This window comes from Panicum virgatum, chromosome 7N, assembly GCF_016808335.1.
Source record: "Panicum virgatum strain AP13 chromosome 7N, P.virgatum_v5, whole genome shotgun sequence".
Taxonomy (NCBI): Eukaryota; Viridiplantae; Streptophyta; class Magnoliopsida; order Poales; family Poaceae; genus Panicum; species Panicum virgatum.
The window spans coordinates 35,817,967-35,837,032 of record NC_053151.1 but is presented as its reverse complement, the minus strand read 5'-3'; the positions used below and the strand labels follow the sequence as shown (position 1 = coordinate 35,837,032).

Genomic DNA, 19,066 nt, shown 5'->3' with positions numbered 1-19,066 from the left:
GGACTAGCCCTAGCCGGACGGCGGCGGCGCCTCATCGCGTAGGGAACGAGCCGGTAGGCGCCGCGGGGGCAAGAAAAGGCGAGTGGGCGTCGTGAGTATTGGTGAAATTTATCGTTATCGAGCTGAAAACGTAAACTTAATTTCGATGGATTTCAATGGAAAATTCAAAAATTTAAAAAAATTCATAAAAATAGAGAACTTATTTTTATAAAAAAAACTAGACCTTCTCTTGATTCCAGAGTGTTGTCACATGTTGAAAGCAACAATTGTTTGCTTAGGGAAAATATTTTTCGTGCGATTAAGACCGATAATCGATATATATGTGGCGATTGTCGATGATGATGCTGCAGCTGGGAGCGAGGGAGCTGTGATCATGGCGTCGATAATCGAGGTAAATCGTTGATTATCGATTTGTATCGGATGATTTTCAGTTCAAGTCAGCTTCTTTTGTATTTCTACTCACCGATTTGGCCAAATATACTACATTGGTATACAATATTTCTTGGATGGTTGGTTGTATCACAGATCTAAAATCTAGGCTACAATTTTAGATATTAGTCCCGGAGAAAAGTTTATTGTTGTACAATATGCTATGTTAAATAGGAAAACAAGGTGCATGCCTTTACTTTATATTGTATGTCTAAATGGTACAAATTAAGAGTGAGTATCATTTATTCGTAGCATAATTTTGACACAGACATGGTTCGATTTCCCTCTTGCAGGTGAATGTCTGATAATCAGAACTTAGTTTGGGAACATGGAGAGAAGATTGGCATTGGCTTCAAGTGCAAAATTGTTCATATATGTGTAATTTATCTAATATAATACAATACATAACCTAAAAATTTAAATGCTATCAAACCTTTATATTTTTTCCACTGCCAAAACATATTTTCAGTAGGCGAAGCGATAAATCGTTCGGTTTGCATCGATTATCGACGATAAATTGTCGATTTTCGTTTTTTTGAATTTGGATCTCTTTACTGATCGGTTTTGGCGATTTTTCACCGATTTCCAACCAATAATCGTTACCGGAGCTCACTGATAAATGCTGTATCGCCGGTAATGTAATCCTTGGGTTGGGAGTGTGGGACGCACCCCGGCACGTGGCCTCGGCCCTGGGTTGCCTGCGAAGCTTTGATGTTTCACTTCTTCAAAAAAAAAAAAAGCTTTGATGTTTCGAACGGTGGGGCTCCCCGAGCGTATCAGCCTCGGCGTCCGTCGCGTCCCACACGTCGGTCGCGGACCACAGCCCTGCCCCTCACAACGCCAACGGGGACATCCGCGACCGGGCAGCCGGCAAGTTCCAGGACACGCGTCCTCCCGGCACACGCCGGCGCTTTTGTGCGGCCGTGTGTGCGGCCGCTGGGAACGAGGCCAATCGGCAGGCCGCACCACCGCAGGCAAGGTCCCATTAAAATCCAAGGCCAAAATCCTAACGGCCATTCTGTTCATCAGGAGCTTCCTCATATCATCTGTCCAGCTTCTTCAGTCTGGGGGAACTTCCTTCAGGCCATGGCTGTTCAGTCAGTCTGAAAAAAAATAGTGAAGATTTGCGCATGTTACGGGCCACAATATTTCAACTTAACTATGAAGGAAGAACAGGAATGCAGATCTGCCATAGAAGAAGACTTTCTGCCGACCTGACGTGCTGTACAGTATTCACTTGCAGCTCAATCCAGGTCCAGCTAGAGCAGGACAGTATTCCACGCCCAATCTGGCTGCCATGTTTCATGAAGTTCCTTTACAACAAGTTTTTTATCCCCTTCCCAGAAAAGAACTCATTACTGGTAAATTGTACAATCCAATGTTTCAAAATATCGCCCGACAGAGGGCATAAAATGGCCAACTATGAATACACTCTACAAGACCTGGAGACCAACATCAACTGGTTTCGCTCTGAAGATACAGCCATTTCACCAGAAAGAACCTGGGTACAGCCTGAAGCTTTTTGCCCTAAATCCTTCTCCAACAAGTAATGCCTTCTGTTTAAAACTCGAAGATTAGCTTTCTGAACTTCTCCATGTGCTCAGCCTGCAAAGATATCACGACAGACAGGCTGCCATCACCATTTGCACTTGGGAGGACAAAACCCAGACCCTCGCATGTAATTGGGCCCATGAACACAGGCCTCCCCCATCCAAAATCAGCATCATGGATAGGCAGCCGTGTCCAGCTGGTGAGCCCCAAGTTCGGGCACCGGAAAATGTGATCCCCAGGTAACATTGCCGATAAATCAGGTTGCATCCCCAGGTAATTCAGCACCGAGCGACAATAGTCGCTGTCCATCCTATCCAGTGCTCCCTGGATGACTGCTGCCTCATTTGCCAGCCCACTGGTCACCTTGCCTGCCTCCGCAAGTGGTGTGGCAGTGAAGATGACATTGCCAAAGTAACCATCTGGAAGTGGAGGTTGCAGCCGTTGGCGCCCATCAGTTGCACAAAATAACTTGGTGGGCTGTTCAGGAGGCAGGCCGTATGCAAGGGAGACACATCGCCAGACATGCGCAGCTAGTATTACATAAGTGCTGAACCGCGGTGCACCTTCACATGCAGGAAGCTGTGAGCGCAGCCTAGTAAGGTCTGCGAGAGTGACTGAGTGAGCTTGAAAATGCCCACAGCAGTGGAAAGTGGCACCGACTTGGAAGCAAGGGTCTGAGGCGTGGAGGACAACATGGGGGGAGGCTGGTACTGAACAGGTTGGAAAGATGGAGTTGGGGGATCACAGGAACGTAGAAGAGTGTGGTCAATGAAGGGCATCACAGAAATTTGAGTTCCACGGCAGAGATCAGACCATGAGTTAATGAAGTGCAAGCTGGACATGCCATCTGCCACATTGTGATAGATGCCAACACCAAGTGAGACACCTCCACACTTGAAGTAAGTCACCTGAAGCAAAAACAAAGGAGAATCAACATTAAAATGTCTATTCCTAAGAAAAATGTAATGCATATTGTAATCTTGAGCTATATGAAATGGGGGTGGGGGTTGGGGCCTGGAGGGGGGGGGGGGGGGGAGGATGGATAAACATAAAAGACTGTTATCAATAAAGCATTTGCAGAAAATTTTCACATGGGAAACATAATAGGCAGTGAAGAAATCGTAAGCTCAGCACACGAGGACCTAGTAAACCGGAATATTTCAGGTATTGTGGAAATTCTCAATAGCAAGGTGAACTGCATGGGCCATGATAATAATGACAATCAACTATCAGGGTAAATCTTTAGCTCCCATGTGACTCATCCTCCAATTAATCTGAAAAGCACCATTTTCATTATCCACTGTACGGCATTATAGTAATTTGAGGTTGAGTGATCTGGATCTAACAGTGGTGATCCGCCTACTCAATTTTCTATTCCAGAACGTGAGAAACTCAGATCAGCTTCATATAAAACAGAAAAGTGGTCCACCTGAATGGAGTATCTATCAGCACAAAGCAACAGATGAATAGGTTACAAGGTTCCACATGGCACATTATCCTATTCAGAGATAGGCAGGATGAGCTTATTGAACGAAAGGTCAATATAATTATCATTTATGCTTATACCACGCATGTCCAGATCACTGAATAAATGCGGCCATTTTGGAGCTATGAACTTGATCAGTCAACCCGAATAGGATGATGTATAACGACCAAACTGTCCCTATGCATATTGTGCCAGTTGTTGCTGGCATAAAAGGGTAAAAAAGTTAATGAATTAAAGTGATACAAATTAATGATAGAACGGGTCCACACATGCTAGTTTTCAATTATTGGCATGAATTCAAATAAGATTACTACTATAGGGTAAAACACAAGTGCGTACAATAAAGCAGCTGGTGGGGCCAAACTTCTAGATTATAAATGTTAAAAGGTCACCTCAGTTCAATTCAGAACCACATTGGCAAACGATAAAAATGAACATATTGAATTATGTGTAATTACTAATCAGTAAGCACTCATGTTTGGGGCGAGCATATTTTCGTTGATGACCTCATTGGCAAATATTGCAAGCTTCAACAGAACCAAACACACAGTACCATTAATTTTAAACAGTGTAACCCTCAGCACCAAAAAAAAAGGAAAAACACAGTATATGATAAAGTAGACAAATGGTGGATTTTATGTGCATAAACATTATCGCATGACAATAAATCAGTTTATTAACAATACATTTCAACCTGGTCATGTTGAAGCGAGAGTATATTTCCATGAACTGACCAATATGAATGATGATGTCACCAGCGCTTAACCAATCTTAACAATCCTCAAATCAAGTGTACTTGTCCAGGTGACCGGCCAAAAATTGTATCACCACCCACAAGAGCAAGACATCAACTACCCGGGTGTGACCACAAAAGTGGAATCCACCACTACACTAAGCACTAGGAACTCTCAGGGGACCAAATCCGCAGTCAGACAAGGGACCCAGGCATGCAAAATCAGGTACCAAACATTACAAGTAAGCCCAAAATAGATGCAGCGTGTAGCTTGTAATTTTTTATGAACCTCTTGTCCTGAGCCTAATTGTACCAACATTGGGTACTGTACTACTAATCTACTATAAGAACTTCACCTGGAGCACGACGAACGGGAAGGACGAGATATCGCCAGTGTAGTCGACGGCCGGGATGAGGCGGTTGAACTCCACGGTAGGCGCGAAATCCCCGTAGTCGTCGATGGCGGTGTCGGGCGCGTCGGCCTCGACGAAGAGCACCCCCTCCCCGTTGCAGTCGATCTCGAGCCTCCCGACCTCGTCCCGCGCGAGGCGCCCCGCCATCGGGTAGAACGGCACGAGCGCCTCCGCCAGCGCGCGCCGCATCCGCTCGCCGTCGAAGAACCCCTCCGGCTCCGGCGCGGGCCCCTCGGGGCGGCGGTAGAAGTAGACGCTGGCCGTGTGGATCCGCGGCATCACGAGGTCGAGGTCGGAGAGCCACAGCCGCCGCCGCGGCGCCTCCCGCGCCGGGCGCACGATCGTCGACCGTCGCACCGCGATCGTCATCTGCATCCCCCGTGACACATTCCACCGAACAGCTAGCTGGCTCAGCAAGCAACCCCAAATGCCCGAAAATACCAGCAAATCTAGTATGATCCAGAGGAAGCAGAACGGGGACCAACCTCAACGGAACGCGGCGGGATCGGCAAAGATCAGGAGTCGTCCAGGAAATAGCTAGGTGAAACTGTGAAAGCAGCAGCGTTTGCTGGTCAGCCTTTGCTGGTCAGCCTGCAGCCTGTATGCGAGAGAGTGAGATTGGGGGCTTGGGGCAGCTTTGTACGCGGAAGCTCGGAGCCGGGTTCCTCTGACTTGCCACTTGCCACTTGCCCGCCTCGGCATCTCCCATTTCCTTTTCTTCGCCCCCATCGGCGTGGTGCGCGTGCGTCCACGGCGCGGGGGCGGATGAGGCTGCCTCCGAGGAGGAGGTAGCGGTAGAGGACGGAGGGGGAGGCCCGGGAGGAGCCGAGATGGGAAAAGGCAGAATTGTTTAACAAAAAATAACAACGCCCTGGATCGCACTGTGTGCAGTGAGCCGATCAGTGCATCGCATTTCCGTGCTTTCGAGTATAGGGGGTGTTTAGTCGGTGAATTTTTTTGAGTTCGGGTAATATAGCATATTTTGTTGTTATTTGACAATTAATATTTAATTATAGATTAATTAATATTATTAGATTCATCTCGTATGAATCAGTTAAACTGTGTAATTAATTATTTTTTTCAACAACATTTAATGTTTTATACATGTGTTCGAAAACTTTATACGATGGTTACTGTACAAAATAATTTGAGAACTAAACGCTGCCTTACTTGATGTGATAGGAAATTAGGAAGACCATCACTTTCGCACGCCATACACGTGCCCAAACTCGTGTATTTAGTATTCACTAGAATCACGCGCGGCAAGCTGCGAGCAGGGTTTACAAAACCGGTGGGAACCGGTCTGGTTTAACCGGTTACCGGTCCGGACCGGTTTCGGTTTGGGCCGGTATCAAACCGGTCCAAATTCAAAATTCAAATTTGAATTTAAAAAATGAAAAATTCTCAAAAAAATTCTTAAAAATATTTCAAGGTGCGACGAATCTAATGGTGTCAAGTTTTCTAAAAAATTTATTCGTTTAACATACTTTTCGGACATTTAAAGTTAAACCAAAAAAGAAAAGGAAAAAAATAAGACGGCCCATTAAGGTCCACTTGGTAAACCGGTCAAACCGGTCGGTAAACCGGTCAAACCGGCCGGTATACCGTTCCAAACCGGTTACACATGCGATTTTAAATTTGGATTTGAATTCAAACCGGTCAAACCGGCCGGTATACCGGTCCAAACCGATTACACATGTGATTTTGAATTTGGATTTGAATTCAACCAGTTTCCACCGGTTTCCTGTCAAACCGGTCCGGTAAACCGCTACTGGAGGGCGGCGGTTTGACCGGACCGGTCGGGATTATTAACCCTGGCTGCGAGACCTCGAGAGACGTTGATAGTTGAGTATGAAGATTTGTATGAATTAAGTTGGACAGCGCTGATGAGATATATCGATAAGGTGTAAAAAAATATTACCTAGGCCGTGTTTGGATAGGGCTGAAAAAAATTTCGCAAAAACTTTTTGCACATTTGATCACTAATTTAGAGTATCAAATAAAGTCTAATTACAAAACCACCTCCACAATCCCCCGTGTAAATCGCGAGACGAATCTAATGAGGCATTTGACCGTGTGATTAGAGAATGGTTACTGTATCATCACTGTAGCAAACCATCAATTAATTACCGTCATTAGATTCGTCTCGAAAAATTACATCCGTCCCTGAAAAGGTTTTACAAATAAACTTCATTTAATACTCCATGCAGACATTCATCTTTTTTGTGTAATTTTGATTTGGCATTTAACCAAACACAGCCCTAGCAAATCGATTTCAAACTGATTTCTATCTGCACTTTGAAGGGTTTGATATGTGGATATAGATTGAATATAAGATGCATGATATATTCTTTTTCTTTACACTAACCATCTTATCAGTTAGGTTGGTGATTGTCACTCCTACCGGTGGTGTTGGTCGTTGCTGCAAGTAGTTTAGGCACTGAACAAAAAGTTTAGAGAATTTTAATTCCAACTTAGCTCAGAGTTTGAGTTGAACCCAACTAAAAGAGTTTGCCCATGACCTATCTTATTTTTAGCACAAGTTTATCGAATTCCAAATTAGTTTGAAATACCCAAATCCAATAGAGAAAGAGTTTAAGATGAACAAACTCTTTTTCTAGCTTTTCTCTAACAAGCATCTTATCAGTTATTGCCAACCGTACTTCCGATGCCACAAGACTGGATGACGTCAGCAGATAGAAGAAGAGTCTAGAACAACAAGTGGGCAGGGTGTATTTTACCATGAGATCTCGATCCGATGGTGAATGATTTTTTGCTGACGTGGATGAATCCCTGATCGCTACTGTGACCAGGTTTCAGTCAGTAAAAATACGTAAACGCGCATGTAAACGGTGCATCATATTAAATAATATATTTCGACTCCTTTCTCGCAAATTTAACATACCCTAATGAAGTTTAATACCATTTGAACGAGAAGAAAGGGAAGCCCAAATACCCGCAAAAAAAAGGGCAGCCCAATGACTCGTGTGATCAAACGTTTCCGCCGTCCTTCCTCGGCCTGGAAGAAGGGCCAACCTGTTATGAGCCGCACCTGGATGCAAGATTGAAGTCCTTTTTTTTTTTGTAAATGTAGTGGCGGGAGCTCCTCCTTTCATGTAAGATCAAGATTGGCCATTAATGAAACTTCAGCCAAAGCCAACCAGATAAACCATCACCAGTTCCAGATCAATCGCAGCTAGGATTTGCAGATTGCCAAATGCAATGATGCTCAACCTAGAGTATTCCATGCTAAGTAAGGCCCCATTTGGATCATCTAGAGCTAAAATTTAGTCCATTTAGATGACTAAATATGAGGTAACTAAATGTTAATCCATGCATATTTAGATACATGGACTTTAGGTGGGATATGTATAGAAATTTAGAAATATCCATTTTACCTTTGGATGATACTGTTGTTGTGCCTACATGCGGATTGTGAGTAGTAGTTTGGTCTTTTCGCAGCTTGCAGGTTGGTTTAGTCCAAATTAGATAGGTCTTAAGGACTAATGGGATAAACTTAAATTGAGGTGGAACTAAACTTTAGTCCATCTATTTGGCCCTAAAGTTTAGTCTACAGATCAAAGCGGGCCCTAAGTAAACCGGCCCAAGTAAACCCTATCTAGTCTGTTACTAGAAAAGCTGAGCGCGGCATTGCCGCGCCTGCATACGATTTGACCAGTGTAGAATTTGGTGCTTTTTTTTTGTATACAGCAGGAGAAAGGCACATATGTGGAAAGCAGGTTATTCTTATGGAAAACCAATGCAATGGCACGGATCAGATCTCTACATGAGGCACAGAAAGTTGACTCCAGTCTGCTCTTTGGGGCAACATCAATATTTTGCCCCTTAACAAAAAAAAAAAGGGAGAGGTTGAAGATAATGATATATGCTGTACACATTCATGTAGAAATGTAGAGCGAAATCAAGCTACTTATTTCAAGGAAAAATAGAACAAATCTTTCTTGAAATATGAATAGAACAAATTAATGATATAAAAATAGAACCATAAGGTCGTTCTTTCGTGCCTGTTCTTCATGTTTGATGCAGCTTGTACTGGTCCCAGCAGTGACATCAAGACAGTCAGCTAATCATAACATCAATATTTGAGGTTCCTTCAAAAAAAAAAGGAGAACAAAAAAGGGCATGAATTGATATAGCTGGTGTTGTATGTATGACACACATAATACAACGAACAAGGTAGCAAGCAGGTTGGAGAAGTACAAAAATGAAAAGGGTAACAAATCAATGTTATGTGTCAAGAATATTTCATCATACTAAAATAGCATTCAGTTGCACCAGGTAAAATTTGAAATAGCAAAATCATAAAACTTTGCTGAAAGAGCATACTTATTTATCTATTTCACATCCCTTTAGCTGAAACTGAAGGTCTGAGTTGTAATTTTTGAGCAATGAAGAAAATAGTCCCTAACACCAAAGGAGGTACACAACAATTTACATGATTTATGTTCCTGGTCTATTGGAAGGGTTGGGGTTGTAGTATTTGAACTATCGAGAAGAACCATATAACCTCAGTGCAATGATATCACTAAGAGCAGTCAAATCAAGTAGACGTAGGCAAGAGGTTATACTCTGTTTTAACTGGAAGTATTCAAGACTATATGCAGTTTGAAAATGCTACACGAAGCAATGCATGAACCCTCAGGGTATTAGTGACTTTCTAGGGGCTACAACCATGAAAAGCTTCGATCATGGGTGCCTTGTTGTGGTTCAGAAGTGATGCAGAAAACAGGACCTGCAATGCCGGAAGACCATTGCATCAGTTGACATGCAAATTAGAGATATGCTTCTGCCTTTGCTAGTTTAAAAGGAGAAAAATGGATAATTCACTCCTGATCTAGTGAGGTTTTGTTGCTGAATAGCTGTGGCTTCGTCATGTTTATGAACCTCTAGAAGCAAACATACTGAAAATTTTAGATACAATATTCTGAAGAATAGTAAAGAAAATGTGGAAAACACAGAATTGGAGAGGATATGTATTCAGAAAGCACCTGAAGGGTAGAAAGGTTATGCTGATTGAGAAATTCTGTAGTATTCTTGCAAAACAAATTAAGCATTCAAAAAAGTTTGTCTTTGACCGTCCAGAACACGGTGTTCGGCTGGACGACACACGGCTGCTGTCGGCTGTTTGGGCCTGGAAGCAGCGGCTGGGCGACAGCTGGCCGGCTGGTTCTGGGCACCAGTCCAGCCACAACCAACCACCAGCCGAACACAGGCGATCTAGGCACTGAGACTACCTTCAGGTTGTTGCAGCGAGGAACCAAAAGGTGTTAGTGGAGGATAGATCACTCGAGCAGGAAGGTTGCTAGTGGCTGCCCTTGGCCAGGCACTGCAGGCGGACACCAACTAGCATCTAGCAACACAACAAAATATTCTATAACAAATACTGCAAGGAAGAAGAGGCCCCTGCGTTCACTGGCCGCCTTCCGCCCGCCACGTGTGTACCGCAGCCCGGTTGTAGCTCTACGCTGAGCGTGCCTTCGGAGAAAGCAGAGTCCGCCAAGGTCGATCGCTCGGTCATCCTGCCGCACCGACTAAACGGGCCCCGCGGACATGTGGGCACTGTAGCGGCATCAGCAACCTTTCCCTCTTTTTGGACAACAGACCAGTCTCCCTCCTTTCCATCTCTTTTCCATCTCTGCTTGTGTTTAGATCTCTGGAAAAGGTAGAAGAAAAAGTCACATCAGACACTGTAGCACATTGTAGCAATTTTCGTTTGTTTGTGGTAAATATTGTCATATCATGATCTAACTAGACTCAAAAGATTCGTCTCGCAACATACATCAAAACTATGTAATTAATTTTTTTAATTACCTACATTTAGTACTCCATGCATGAGTCATTTACTATATTTAATATTTCGATGTGATGGAGATGTGATGGAAAATTTGGAGTTTTTGTGGCATCTAAACACACCCTCTCTCTCTTCCGTTCCCTCACTTTTCTCATTCTACACAGCTTGGCGGAGGCGACGCATGGCGGACGATGCTGAGGGTTAGGGGTTCCGTGTAGCAGAGAGCCGGTCCGGCGACCCTGCCTCTCGGGAAAGCGGACCAGCCCGACGACACCCCTTGCCCATCCAGGGGTGGGGCTCGGCGCCGGTGCCGGCGGAGGGCTGGCGGAGAGGCGAGGATTAGCTCTGAACTGGGGGTGTGCCTCACCGCTGGTTGGGCGGCACGGCGGCATTCGGCGGCCGCACCAGACAGCCTGACGCTCCCATCCTCTTCTTCTTGTGTGGTGAGTCCGGTCTCTCCTCCTCCATTGCAGTTTCTCTGCACAAGAGCTACTTTTCCTCCCTCTGATTATGCATCTTTCTTTTCGTGGTGTTGTACCGATCATCTGTGGTGGTCACTTGCGGTCCGTGCCGGTGCTTTTTCGTCGTTCCGGTAAGTTCCGCACCTCGGTTCGTGTACATTATCAGTGTGCTGTGTTTGGATCGATGCCTGATGTTTGTGTCCTATGCATCTCATCGTGTGCATCCGTCCGTTGCTCCTCTGTTTAGGCTGCGAACTACTGCTCGCTGTTGGTCGCCACATTGCTTCATAAAGTTCAGTACTTTCCTCCTTAATCTTTGATTTGTTGGTGTGGGTGCTTCGATGTATGCTTGACTTTTCCCTCCTCTGCATGTCCGCCGGTGCCCGTCGGTCATTACAGTGCCTATGCTCCACCTCCCTCTCAAGCGTGCTTACAGGTTTGTGGTTGCCCTCCTGTATCCTCTCTGTCTGTCTTTCGTCCTACCTACACCTGTGTGTACGCTTAAAATGAAATGCGGGTTCAGTCTGATAGGATGGGGATGGCCAGATGCTTGCAAGTTCAACTGTAGTGCTGGGTTTTGTGTACCCAATTTCCTCGCAGCCCTATTTGGGTTCGTTCATACAGAGATGTGTACTCTGGCTAATAATTTTTGTATGATGACTCTATTAGTTCCTCTATAGTATGTTAGGCTGATATGTTGCCCATATCTGACTTCCTGCTTGGCCTGAGATTCTCAAAATCGTTCCCTTTATGAATTCTACGACTATAATGCTGAATGCCTGATTAGGCCGCATCCTATTTCCTGCCAGCCCTGTTTGGGTTAGTTCCTACAGATACAGAATATTCCTAATTGGTTTTTTACATGGCCTATTAGTTCCGGTGTGCTATGTTTTTTTACATGGCCTATTAGTTCCTGATTGCCTTGTTTGTTCTTCATGACTCTGAAATTCCTTCCCTTTATGAAATCTGCACTGCTTCCTGTGTCCACAACTGTGACTGCCCTGCTGTCAGGTGCTCTGGTTTAAGAGACGTGCTCCGCGCATTTTTCCAGAGCCTCGGTACGGAACGGCTACGAAAACGCACCAAATCGACACAAACTGACATTTCCCAACCGATGGACACTGATCCCGCCAACCTGACGGGCGCGGCGAGACGCGCTGTCTACCTAGTATTCTTTCAAAACATGTAGGATCAAGCTCACCTCACCACGATTTCCCATTATGGATTGAATGAGGGATAGAGTGGAGAACAAGGAGGCAGGCAGCTGCAACAACAGTGAAATTTCGTCGAGCACCTTATGTGCGGCTCTTGAACGTCGTCTTGCAGCTACTCCTCCTGGTGCTGCAGCGTATCGTGCATGCTTGACTCAGGCAGCCAGGCACCATGCCATCGTGCTGTTCCTTGAGGTAACTGCTGCAGCCTGCAAGGGAGGAGCCCCGCGCGGACTAGGCTGTCGCCGCACTTCCTAGCCGCGGCATCTCTGACCTCCATGGCGTGCCCTGGGCATCAACTTATGGGGGCGCCGCCCAGGGGAGGTGGGAGCCGTCGGCGTGGCGTGCGGCGGGGCGCTCTCCTCGGCCAGAACCGTCCCGACCGTGGCCGGAGGTGGCGGGCCAGGGCGTGGACCGGGTCAGCGGCCACGATGCAGGGGACTGAAGAGGGCAGCAAGGCACGGGCCGGGCGCGGGCCTGCGGTGAGGGCGCCGGGGACGGCGGAGCGAGCCGGCCAGTTCTCGGGCGGAGGCGGCGAGGCACGGGTGGAGGCGGCGAGGCAGAGGACCGGGGCGCGGGGACCGGGTCAGCGGCCACGATGTAGGGCACTGAAGAGGGCAGCAAGGCACGGGCCGGGTGCGGGCCTGCGGTGAGGGCGCCGGGGACGGCGGCGCGAGCCGGCCAGTTTGCGGGCGGAGGCGGCGAGGCACTGGTGGAGGCGGCGAGGCAGGACCGGGGACTCGGGGAGACAACTTCGCTCGAGGTGCTTCTAGAGGATCCGCGGGTCTGGTACCCGACCCAACTCGGATCCGACGGCCAGGACAGAAAGCTTCGTGGATCAGATGGCTAACGGGTTAACGGGCGACGTAGACCCGCTCCCCAGCCTGGGAATTGCAGCAATTTCGTAAGTTAAAGATTGTAGTGTGTTTCACTTGGCTACAATGACTTCACTATGTTTCTTCAGAAAATGTCTACCCTCTCTATTTGAATCCTCTCCAATGAAAGTTTAGCTTGCTAAACTCTGAAGCTTTTTTTTTTACCAAACTAAAGCTTAGGCAAACTTTAGCAAGGGTGGTGTGCATCCCCTTCTTAAACTCTTCTAAGTGATGTTACCCTTCATTTAATTCTCTGCACCAACCCCTCCATCTGGCTTTGTTACCCCAAGGTTGGCGAGTGGAGGTATTAGGGGGGTATTTTGAACTTTTCTCACTTTTAGCAAGTTTAAGCAACTCTTGTCTAGCTAATGACTAAAGCTCTTTTTGTGGTCCAACTAAAGTTTAGCAAGATTCCTGTTTGGATCCAAAGTTGCTAAACTTTAGCAGCTAAACTTTAGCAAGAGGATCCAAATAAGACCCCCAAAACATCCTCCAACCGAGGGTATAAAAAAGAAGTGGTCATGAATTTACACCACAGATCTTGAAAAGTGAAAGGGCAGCAATTGGTTCGCCTGAAACTTGGGGCATTTTATACACGAACTGGAGGAACTGGATACAGCGCCTTTAGACTTTAGACCTATACGCCTATTACATCCTTCTTGAAAAGGTATAATGTGTTCCGTTTATAGCTCATAGATTAGCTTCCTGAACTTCTCCATGTGCTCAGCCTGCAACGAGATGGCAATTGACAAGCTACCGTCTCCATTTGCGCTTGGGAGGACGAACGCCAGACCTTCATATGCAATGCCGCCTGGCCCCATGAACACAGGACGGCCCCAACCGAAGTCGGCACCATGGATTGGAAGGCGCACCCAGCTGGTGAGCCCTAGGTTTGGGCACCGGAAGGTGTGTGCTCCACGCACCAGTGCTGACAAATCTGGTTGCAGCTCCAGGTAGTCCAGGGCCGAGCGGCAATAGTCGTTGTCCATCCTATCTAGTGCTCCTTGGATGACTGCTGCTCCTTCTGCCAGCCCACTGGTCACCTTGCCTGCCTCGGCAAGTGGTGTTGCGGTGAAGATGACATTGCCGAAGTAACCATCTGGAAGTGGGGGTTGGAGCCGTTGTCGCCCATCAGTGGCACAATACAACTTGGTGGGCTGTTCAGGAGGCAGGCTGCGTGCAAGGGAGACACATTTCCAGACATGCGCAGCTAGCACTGCATATGTGTTGAACTGTGGTGCACCTTCACCTGTGGGAAGCTGTGAGCGCAGACGGCCAAGATCTGAGCGAGTGAGCTTGAAAATGTCTACAGCGGTGGCAGGTGGCTTTGACTTGGAAGTGAGGGACTGAGGTGTGGAGGACAACATAGCTGGGGCAGGCTGGTACTCAATATGTTGGAAAGATGGAGTCGGTGGATCACGAGCGCGGAGGAGAGTGCGGTCAATGAAGGGCATGACAGAAATTTGAGCTCCACGGCAGAGGTCAGACCATGAGTTAATGAAGTGCAAGCCGGACATGCCATCCGCTACATGGTGTTGCATGCCAACACCAAGGGAGACGCCTCCACATTTGAAGTAAGTCACCTGGAGCAAAAAAGTTTAAGGAGATTCTTTAAATATTTCATAGCTAATAGCTTCCTGTCTTAGAACAAAATGCATATTTGCAGATAAAGCTACCAAATAACAGATGATTGAATAATCTGTTCTTAAAAAACATATGTGATGGAGCATGGATGAATCAGAAAATTGCTCTTGACAAGAAGGCACAAATAACCAAATTTGAAATCGACCATCAAACAAGTTGCTAGCCATTTTTTTCTAATAAAAGATCCCAGAAGGTATCGATGTATGTTTGAATTGAAATCCAATTGCATAGCATCATTAATTAGGTTGAAAGTATGGTGGAGTTACAACTCCTATAGTAGCCATAAGCACATGAACTCTAAATTGTCACGCACTACCATTCTCAACTCCAAAATAACATGAGGTCAATGACAATGAGGCATAGGGATAACTAAATATCTAATGAAGCAGGATAAATTATTGGTTTGCATCGCACATATTATGTTATGGGCACACATGTGGTTTCCAAGATGGGTAAGTTTATCCATTGGATTACTGTTTCAATGAGCCTAAAGAAGACCAAGTACATCTTGAGCTCAGGTGAAGGTAATGAATTGTGGATTTTGTATCAAAACAAATGATTTGTGAACCAGAAATGTAGAGTTGGTATGGGTTTGTCCATTAAAATCAGCTATTCAGTGAGCTCACAATGAGAGTCACACCTGATAAGTGATAACCAATGCAACTCAAAACACTAAAACTGGAATGGTGGCATGAGATGGCAGAGCATTCTAATACGGAAACAGTGTGCATGGCATAACTCATTGCATGGTTTTGAACTTGTATCTAATTCACACCAATAATTGGTTATCTATAAATGATGAAGTCTGCCAAGCAATTCCAGGGTATCAGGAACGTATTTATGAGGCATTGTACTCAAGGTTTTTAAAGCGGTAAGGCGAGGCGAGGCGATGCGCCACCGCTCGGACGCCTAGGCGATAAGGCGTGAGGCGAGGCGACACCTTATTTACTTGTAAAACACATTCATTTACCTCTAAAACACATACATTTACCTGTAAAAGAAAAGAAAAAAAAGAGGACCACTGGGCCTAGAGGTGGAAAACAAGCCCATCAAAGCCCAGCCCAATTAACCCATCCCCCACCCCCCTCCACCTTATCGCCAACCCTACCAAGCTGCCTGTGCCTCTCCTCCCATCCCCACATCTCGCCGCCTCTGCCTCTCCTCCGATCCCGCCACCTCTGCGCCTCCTCCTCCGACCGCGTCACCGCCGCCGCTGCCTGCCCGCCGCCTCCTTCTCCTCCTCCTCCTCAGCCGCCGCCGCCGCCCTCCTCCCCCTCCGCCTCTGCCTCCTCCGTCGCCACCCACCCCTACCTCCTCCGCCGCCCGCCTCTGCCTCCTCCGCCGCATCGGCGTGCGCGGGTGCGGTGCGACCACGGCCAGGCGGCGGCCGGCGGGTGGCGGCTGCGGCTCGGCGAGTGCCGGGCGGCAAGGCGAGGAATGGAAAAGCGACGCGGACGCCCAGTTTTTTTTCCCGCCTGGACGCCTTGAAAACCTTGATTGTACTGCCAATTACCAAAGAAGCAACTGCATATAGCTTGTCTGCCCCAGGATGTAATACTGCTCACCCAGCACAGGGTCAACGACAGATTAGGCAAGAAGCCCATGTACAAAAGATATGGTGTTATGAGGTAAAAAGGGTGTCATGCACTCATGCCAAACTCTGCATGCTAGCTTCAGGTGAGACACAGTACTGGACTCAAAAAAAAAAACTCATGCCTATTTTCATCTTTCTCCCTACCCACTGGTAAGATCTGTTATACTAAATAATTGTAGTTTAACAGATTATTCTGTATCCATCTCAACAACCTAATCGTAGCACAACTTCCATAAACATAACTTGTGCATAACTTCCACAGATTAACTTCTGCAAAGGAAGCATGAGGTATGCAAGATAACAAAATCATGCAACAAGATCCAAAGATCATGTCAAAGAACAATACAAGGTTTTATCTCTAGACTCTAGTGAGACAAGCAGAGTCCTGCGAGAACTCCAAACCTTTATTTTTGTTAAGTTGTTAGTCACTGCACCAATTAGATGTATAGGAAAGTATAATATTAGATGAAGCTTTCCAGAAAATTATCAAATGGAAATGCCCTAGTTAGGCAATTGCTTTTTTACCAACCAACATGCAGTGTGGATCCCATGCAAGATTATTCAACATGAGGTCATCGACATGCCAGTGAATAAAGGAATTGTAGAATCCACACAAAACTAGGACTAATTGACCGGTAAATTTTAAATCAGTTAGTTTCTTATTCCAGAAGGCGCCATGTGATAAATTTTAGTTGCAAATACTGTCAGCATGAACCGAAGTTATATGGATAGTAATACTTCAAAAACGCAAAGCAGCACATTTTAGGCGTCTCATGAATGGCCAGATTGAAATTTCACGCAATGAAATGATGCGATCAAACGAATGTAGGCATTCATTTAAGGCAATGAAATAACGGGAAAATTGAATAAATACAGTTACTTATAACAAATCAATTTGTTAAGAGTTGGCTTCGAGCTTGTGAAGGTGGAGCAAGATTTTATTTTAATGCACAATCACGATGCAGATGATGATACCACATATTCTTAACCATTTCTAACCGAAGCTTCAGACTACGTATACTAATCCAGCCAAATCAGAGGCCCCACAATAATATCAAGACAGCAACAACATGCCGAGAAGAACTAGGCAAGTGGTACATGCGTAGTACAGCTGAAGCACTACGAACTAGATGATTAAATCAAGACACAAAAGGGGGACCAGCTGTCCGATCATGTACTTACAGTACGAAATAGGAGTACTACAGATAAGCCAAATTAATTGCCGTGCGCGGGTTGTATGGGGATGCTGAGAACTGAACTCACCTGGAGCACGAGGAGCGGGAAGGCCGAGATGTCATCGGTGTAATCGACCGCCGGGATTAGGCGCTTGAGCTCCATGGTGGGCGCGAAATCGCCGTAGTTGTCGACGGCGGCGTTGGGCGCGTCGGCCTCGACGAAGAGCACCCCTTCGCCGTTGCAGTCGATCTCGACCCTGCCGTCCTCGTCCCGCGCGAGGCGCCCCGCCATCGGGTAGAACGGCACGAGCGCCTCAGCCAGCGCGCGCCGCATCCGCTCGCTGTCGAAGAACCCCTCCACCTCGGGGCCGCCGCGGCGGTAGAAGTAGACGCTGGGCGTGTGGAAGCGCGGCACCACGAGGTCGAGGTTGGAGTTCCACAGCCGCTGCCGCGGTGTCTCCCGCGCCGGGCGCACCATCGTCGACCGCCTCACCGTGATCTCCATCTGCATTCCAGCCCGCCGAATAGCTCGTAAAAACACCCCCCCCTTCAAATTCCCTCGACAACAAAATCCGAAATCGAAGCTGAAAAAACAAACACTCATAGGAGCTAGAGGAAGCCGGAAGGAGACCAACCTCGGCGGGAATGCGGCGCCGCGGAGTAGATCTGGGTCCGCGAAACGGGCAAAGCTCTGGACGAATCCGGAGACCGGTTTGGTGGTAGCAGCAGCTCTTGGTGGAGAGCAGCTGGTGGGCGAGTGGGGGGTGGGGCGGCTTTTATAGGCGCAAATCTCGAAGCCGGGGAAGCGCGAGGATCCTCCTCTGACTTGCTCGGTTTGCCTTCTGTTTCTTCCATTATTCATTCCCCTCGCCCTCCTCGGCAGTTCGGCGCTGCACGTTCGGGGTGGTGGTGGGGACGAGTTGACGACGAGTGGGCGGGGGGTTGGTGAGACGGGGACGGGAAGCGATACGGACGGAGAGCTGGAGAAGGACATGGAGGTGTTGGTTGGTGGACGTGGTCCAGCCCACCTGATCCTGGACTGTGGGGCCTTCTCGACAGTTACCGGCAAGACCGCAAGTGATGTAGTATTTTTTTTTCAGAACAGTGTTAAGTTAATCCACCACGAGCATCAACCACCCACTGGCAGTGACTTGTGGCGATAGCTGCTTTTGACCGCCACTGCTGCGCCACCATCACGCTGTGGTTTTATAAAATCTCGGGGCGATAATCATTCAGCTACATCTTTCGAATATAATCATTCAGCCACAGAGCAGGTTAATTTCATCGTCCAAGATACATTTGGTGCGTGGCCGATAAGGATGGGGTGAAAGTTGAAGCGGACGGAAGGTTTGTACCTCGTCCTGTGGCAATCATGTCCTAGTATCATCGGATTTCACCGTTTCATTTTCATCCGCGGTCACGTGCAGAGAGAGAAAGAGAGTGAAAGATCTGAAGCTTTTATTTACCTACCCCCGTGATAGAAGCCATCCCCACGCCAGCATTATTGCTAAACTTCCCTATCAACCTTACGCAGCAAAGATGTTAGAAAAGCGCATATTTTTTTCCTTCCCTTTGGAGCTGTCGTGCAATCAAATCGCACTTTGTGAGGTCCTGGAGGTGCAAGTCCGTCTTGATTTTTCATAAAAAAGAGTCCATCTAAAGTCCTGTTTGGTTTCTAAAAA

The 19,066-nt window shown here is 46.9% G+C and overlaps 1 protein-coding gene, 1 long non-coding RNA gene and 1 pseudogene across 3 annotated transcripts; 1 reads left to right on the top strand and 2 right to left on the bottom strand.

Annotated features, from left to right (window-relative positions):
- Nucleotides 1-1,650: 1,650 nt before the first annotated feature.
- LOC120680437 lies at nucleotides 1,651-5,443 on the bottom strand (annotated as a pseudogene).
- Nucleotides 5,444-10,553: 5,110 nt separating this feature from the next.
- On the top strand, nucleotides 10,554-11,640 carry LOC120680693. Its single transcript, XR_005677770.1, has 2 exons — nucleotides 10,554-10,867; nucleotides 11,022-11,640. It is a non-coding gene; the product is annotated as an uncharacterized LOC120680693 (long non-coding RNA).
- Nucleotides 11,641-13,476: 1,836 nt separating this feature from the next.
- LOC120680863 (hydroxycinnamoyltransferase 1-like) lies at nucleotides 13,477-18,274 on the bottom strand. 2 transcript variants are annotated; one of them, XM_039962446.1, is made up of 3 exons: nucleotides 18,020-18,240; nucleotides 17,473-17,889; nucleotides 13,477-14,554 (listed from the first exon to the last, which is right to left on the bottom strand). In XM_039962446.1, exons 2-3 carry the CDS (start codon nucleotides 17,887-17,889, stop codon nucleotides 13,655-13,657), a joined length of 1,317 nt encoding a protein of 438 aa, XP_039818380.1. In that variant the 5' UTR covers nucleotides 18,020-18,240; the 3' UTR covers nucleotides 13,477-13,654. The 2 variants fall into 2 exon arrangements, with proteins under 2 accessions (XP_039818380.1, XP_039818381.1); XM_039962447.1 differs by lacking the exon at nucleotides 13,477-14,554 and adding an exon at nucleotides 16,040-16,172 and having other exon boundaries at nucleotides 18,020-18,274.
- Between the last annotated feature and the right edge of the window lie 792 nt (nucleotides 18,275-19,066).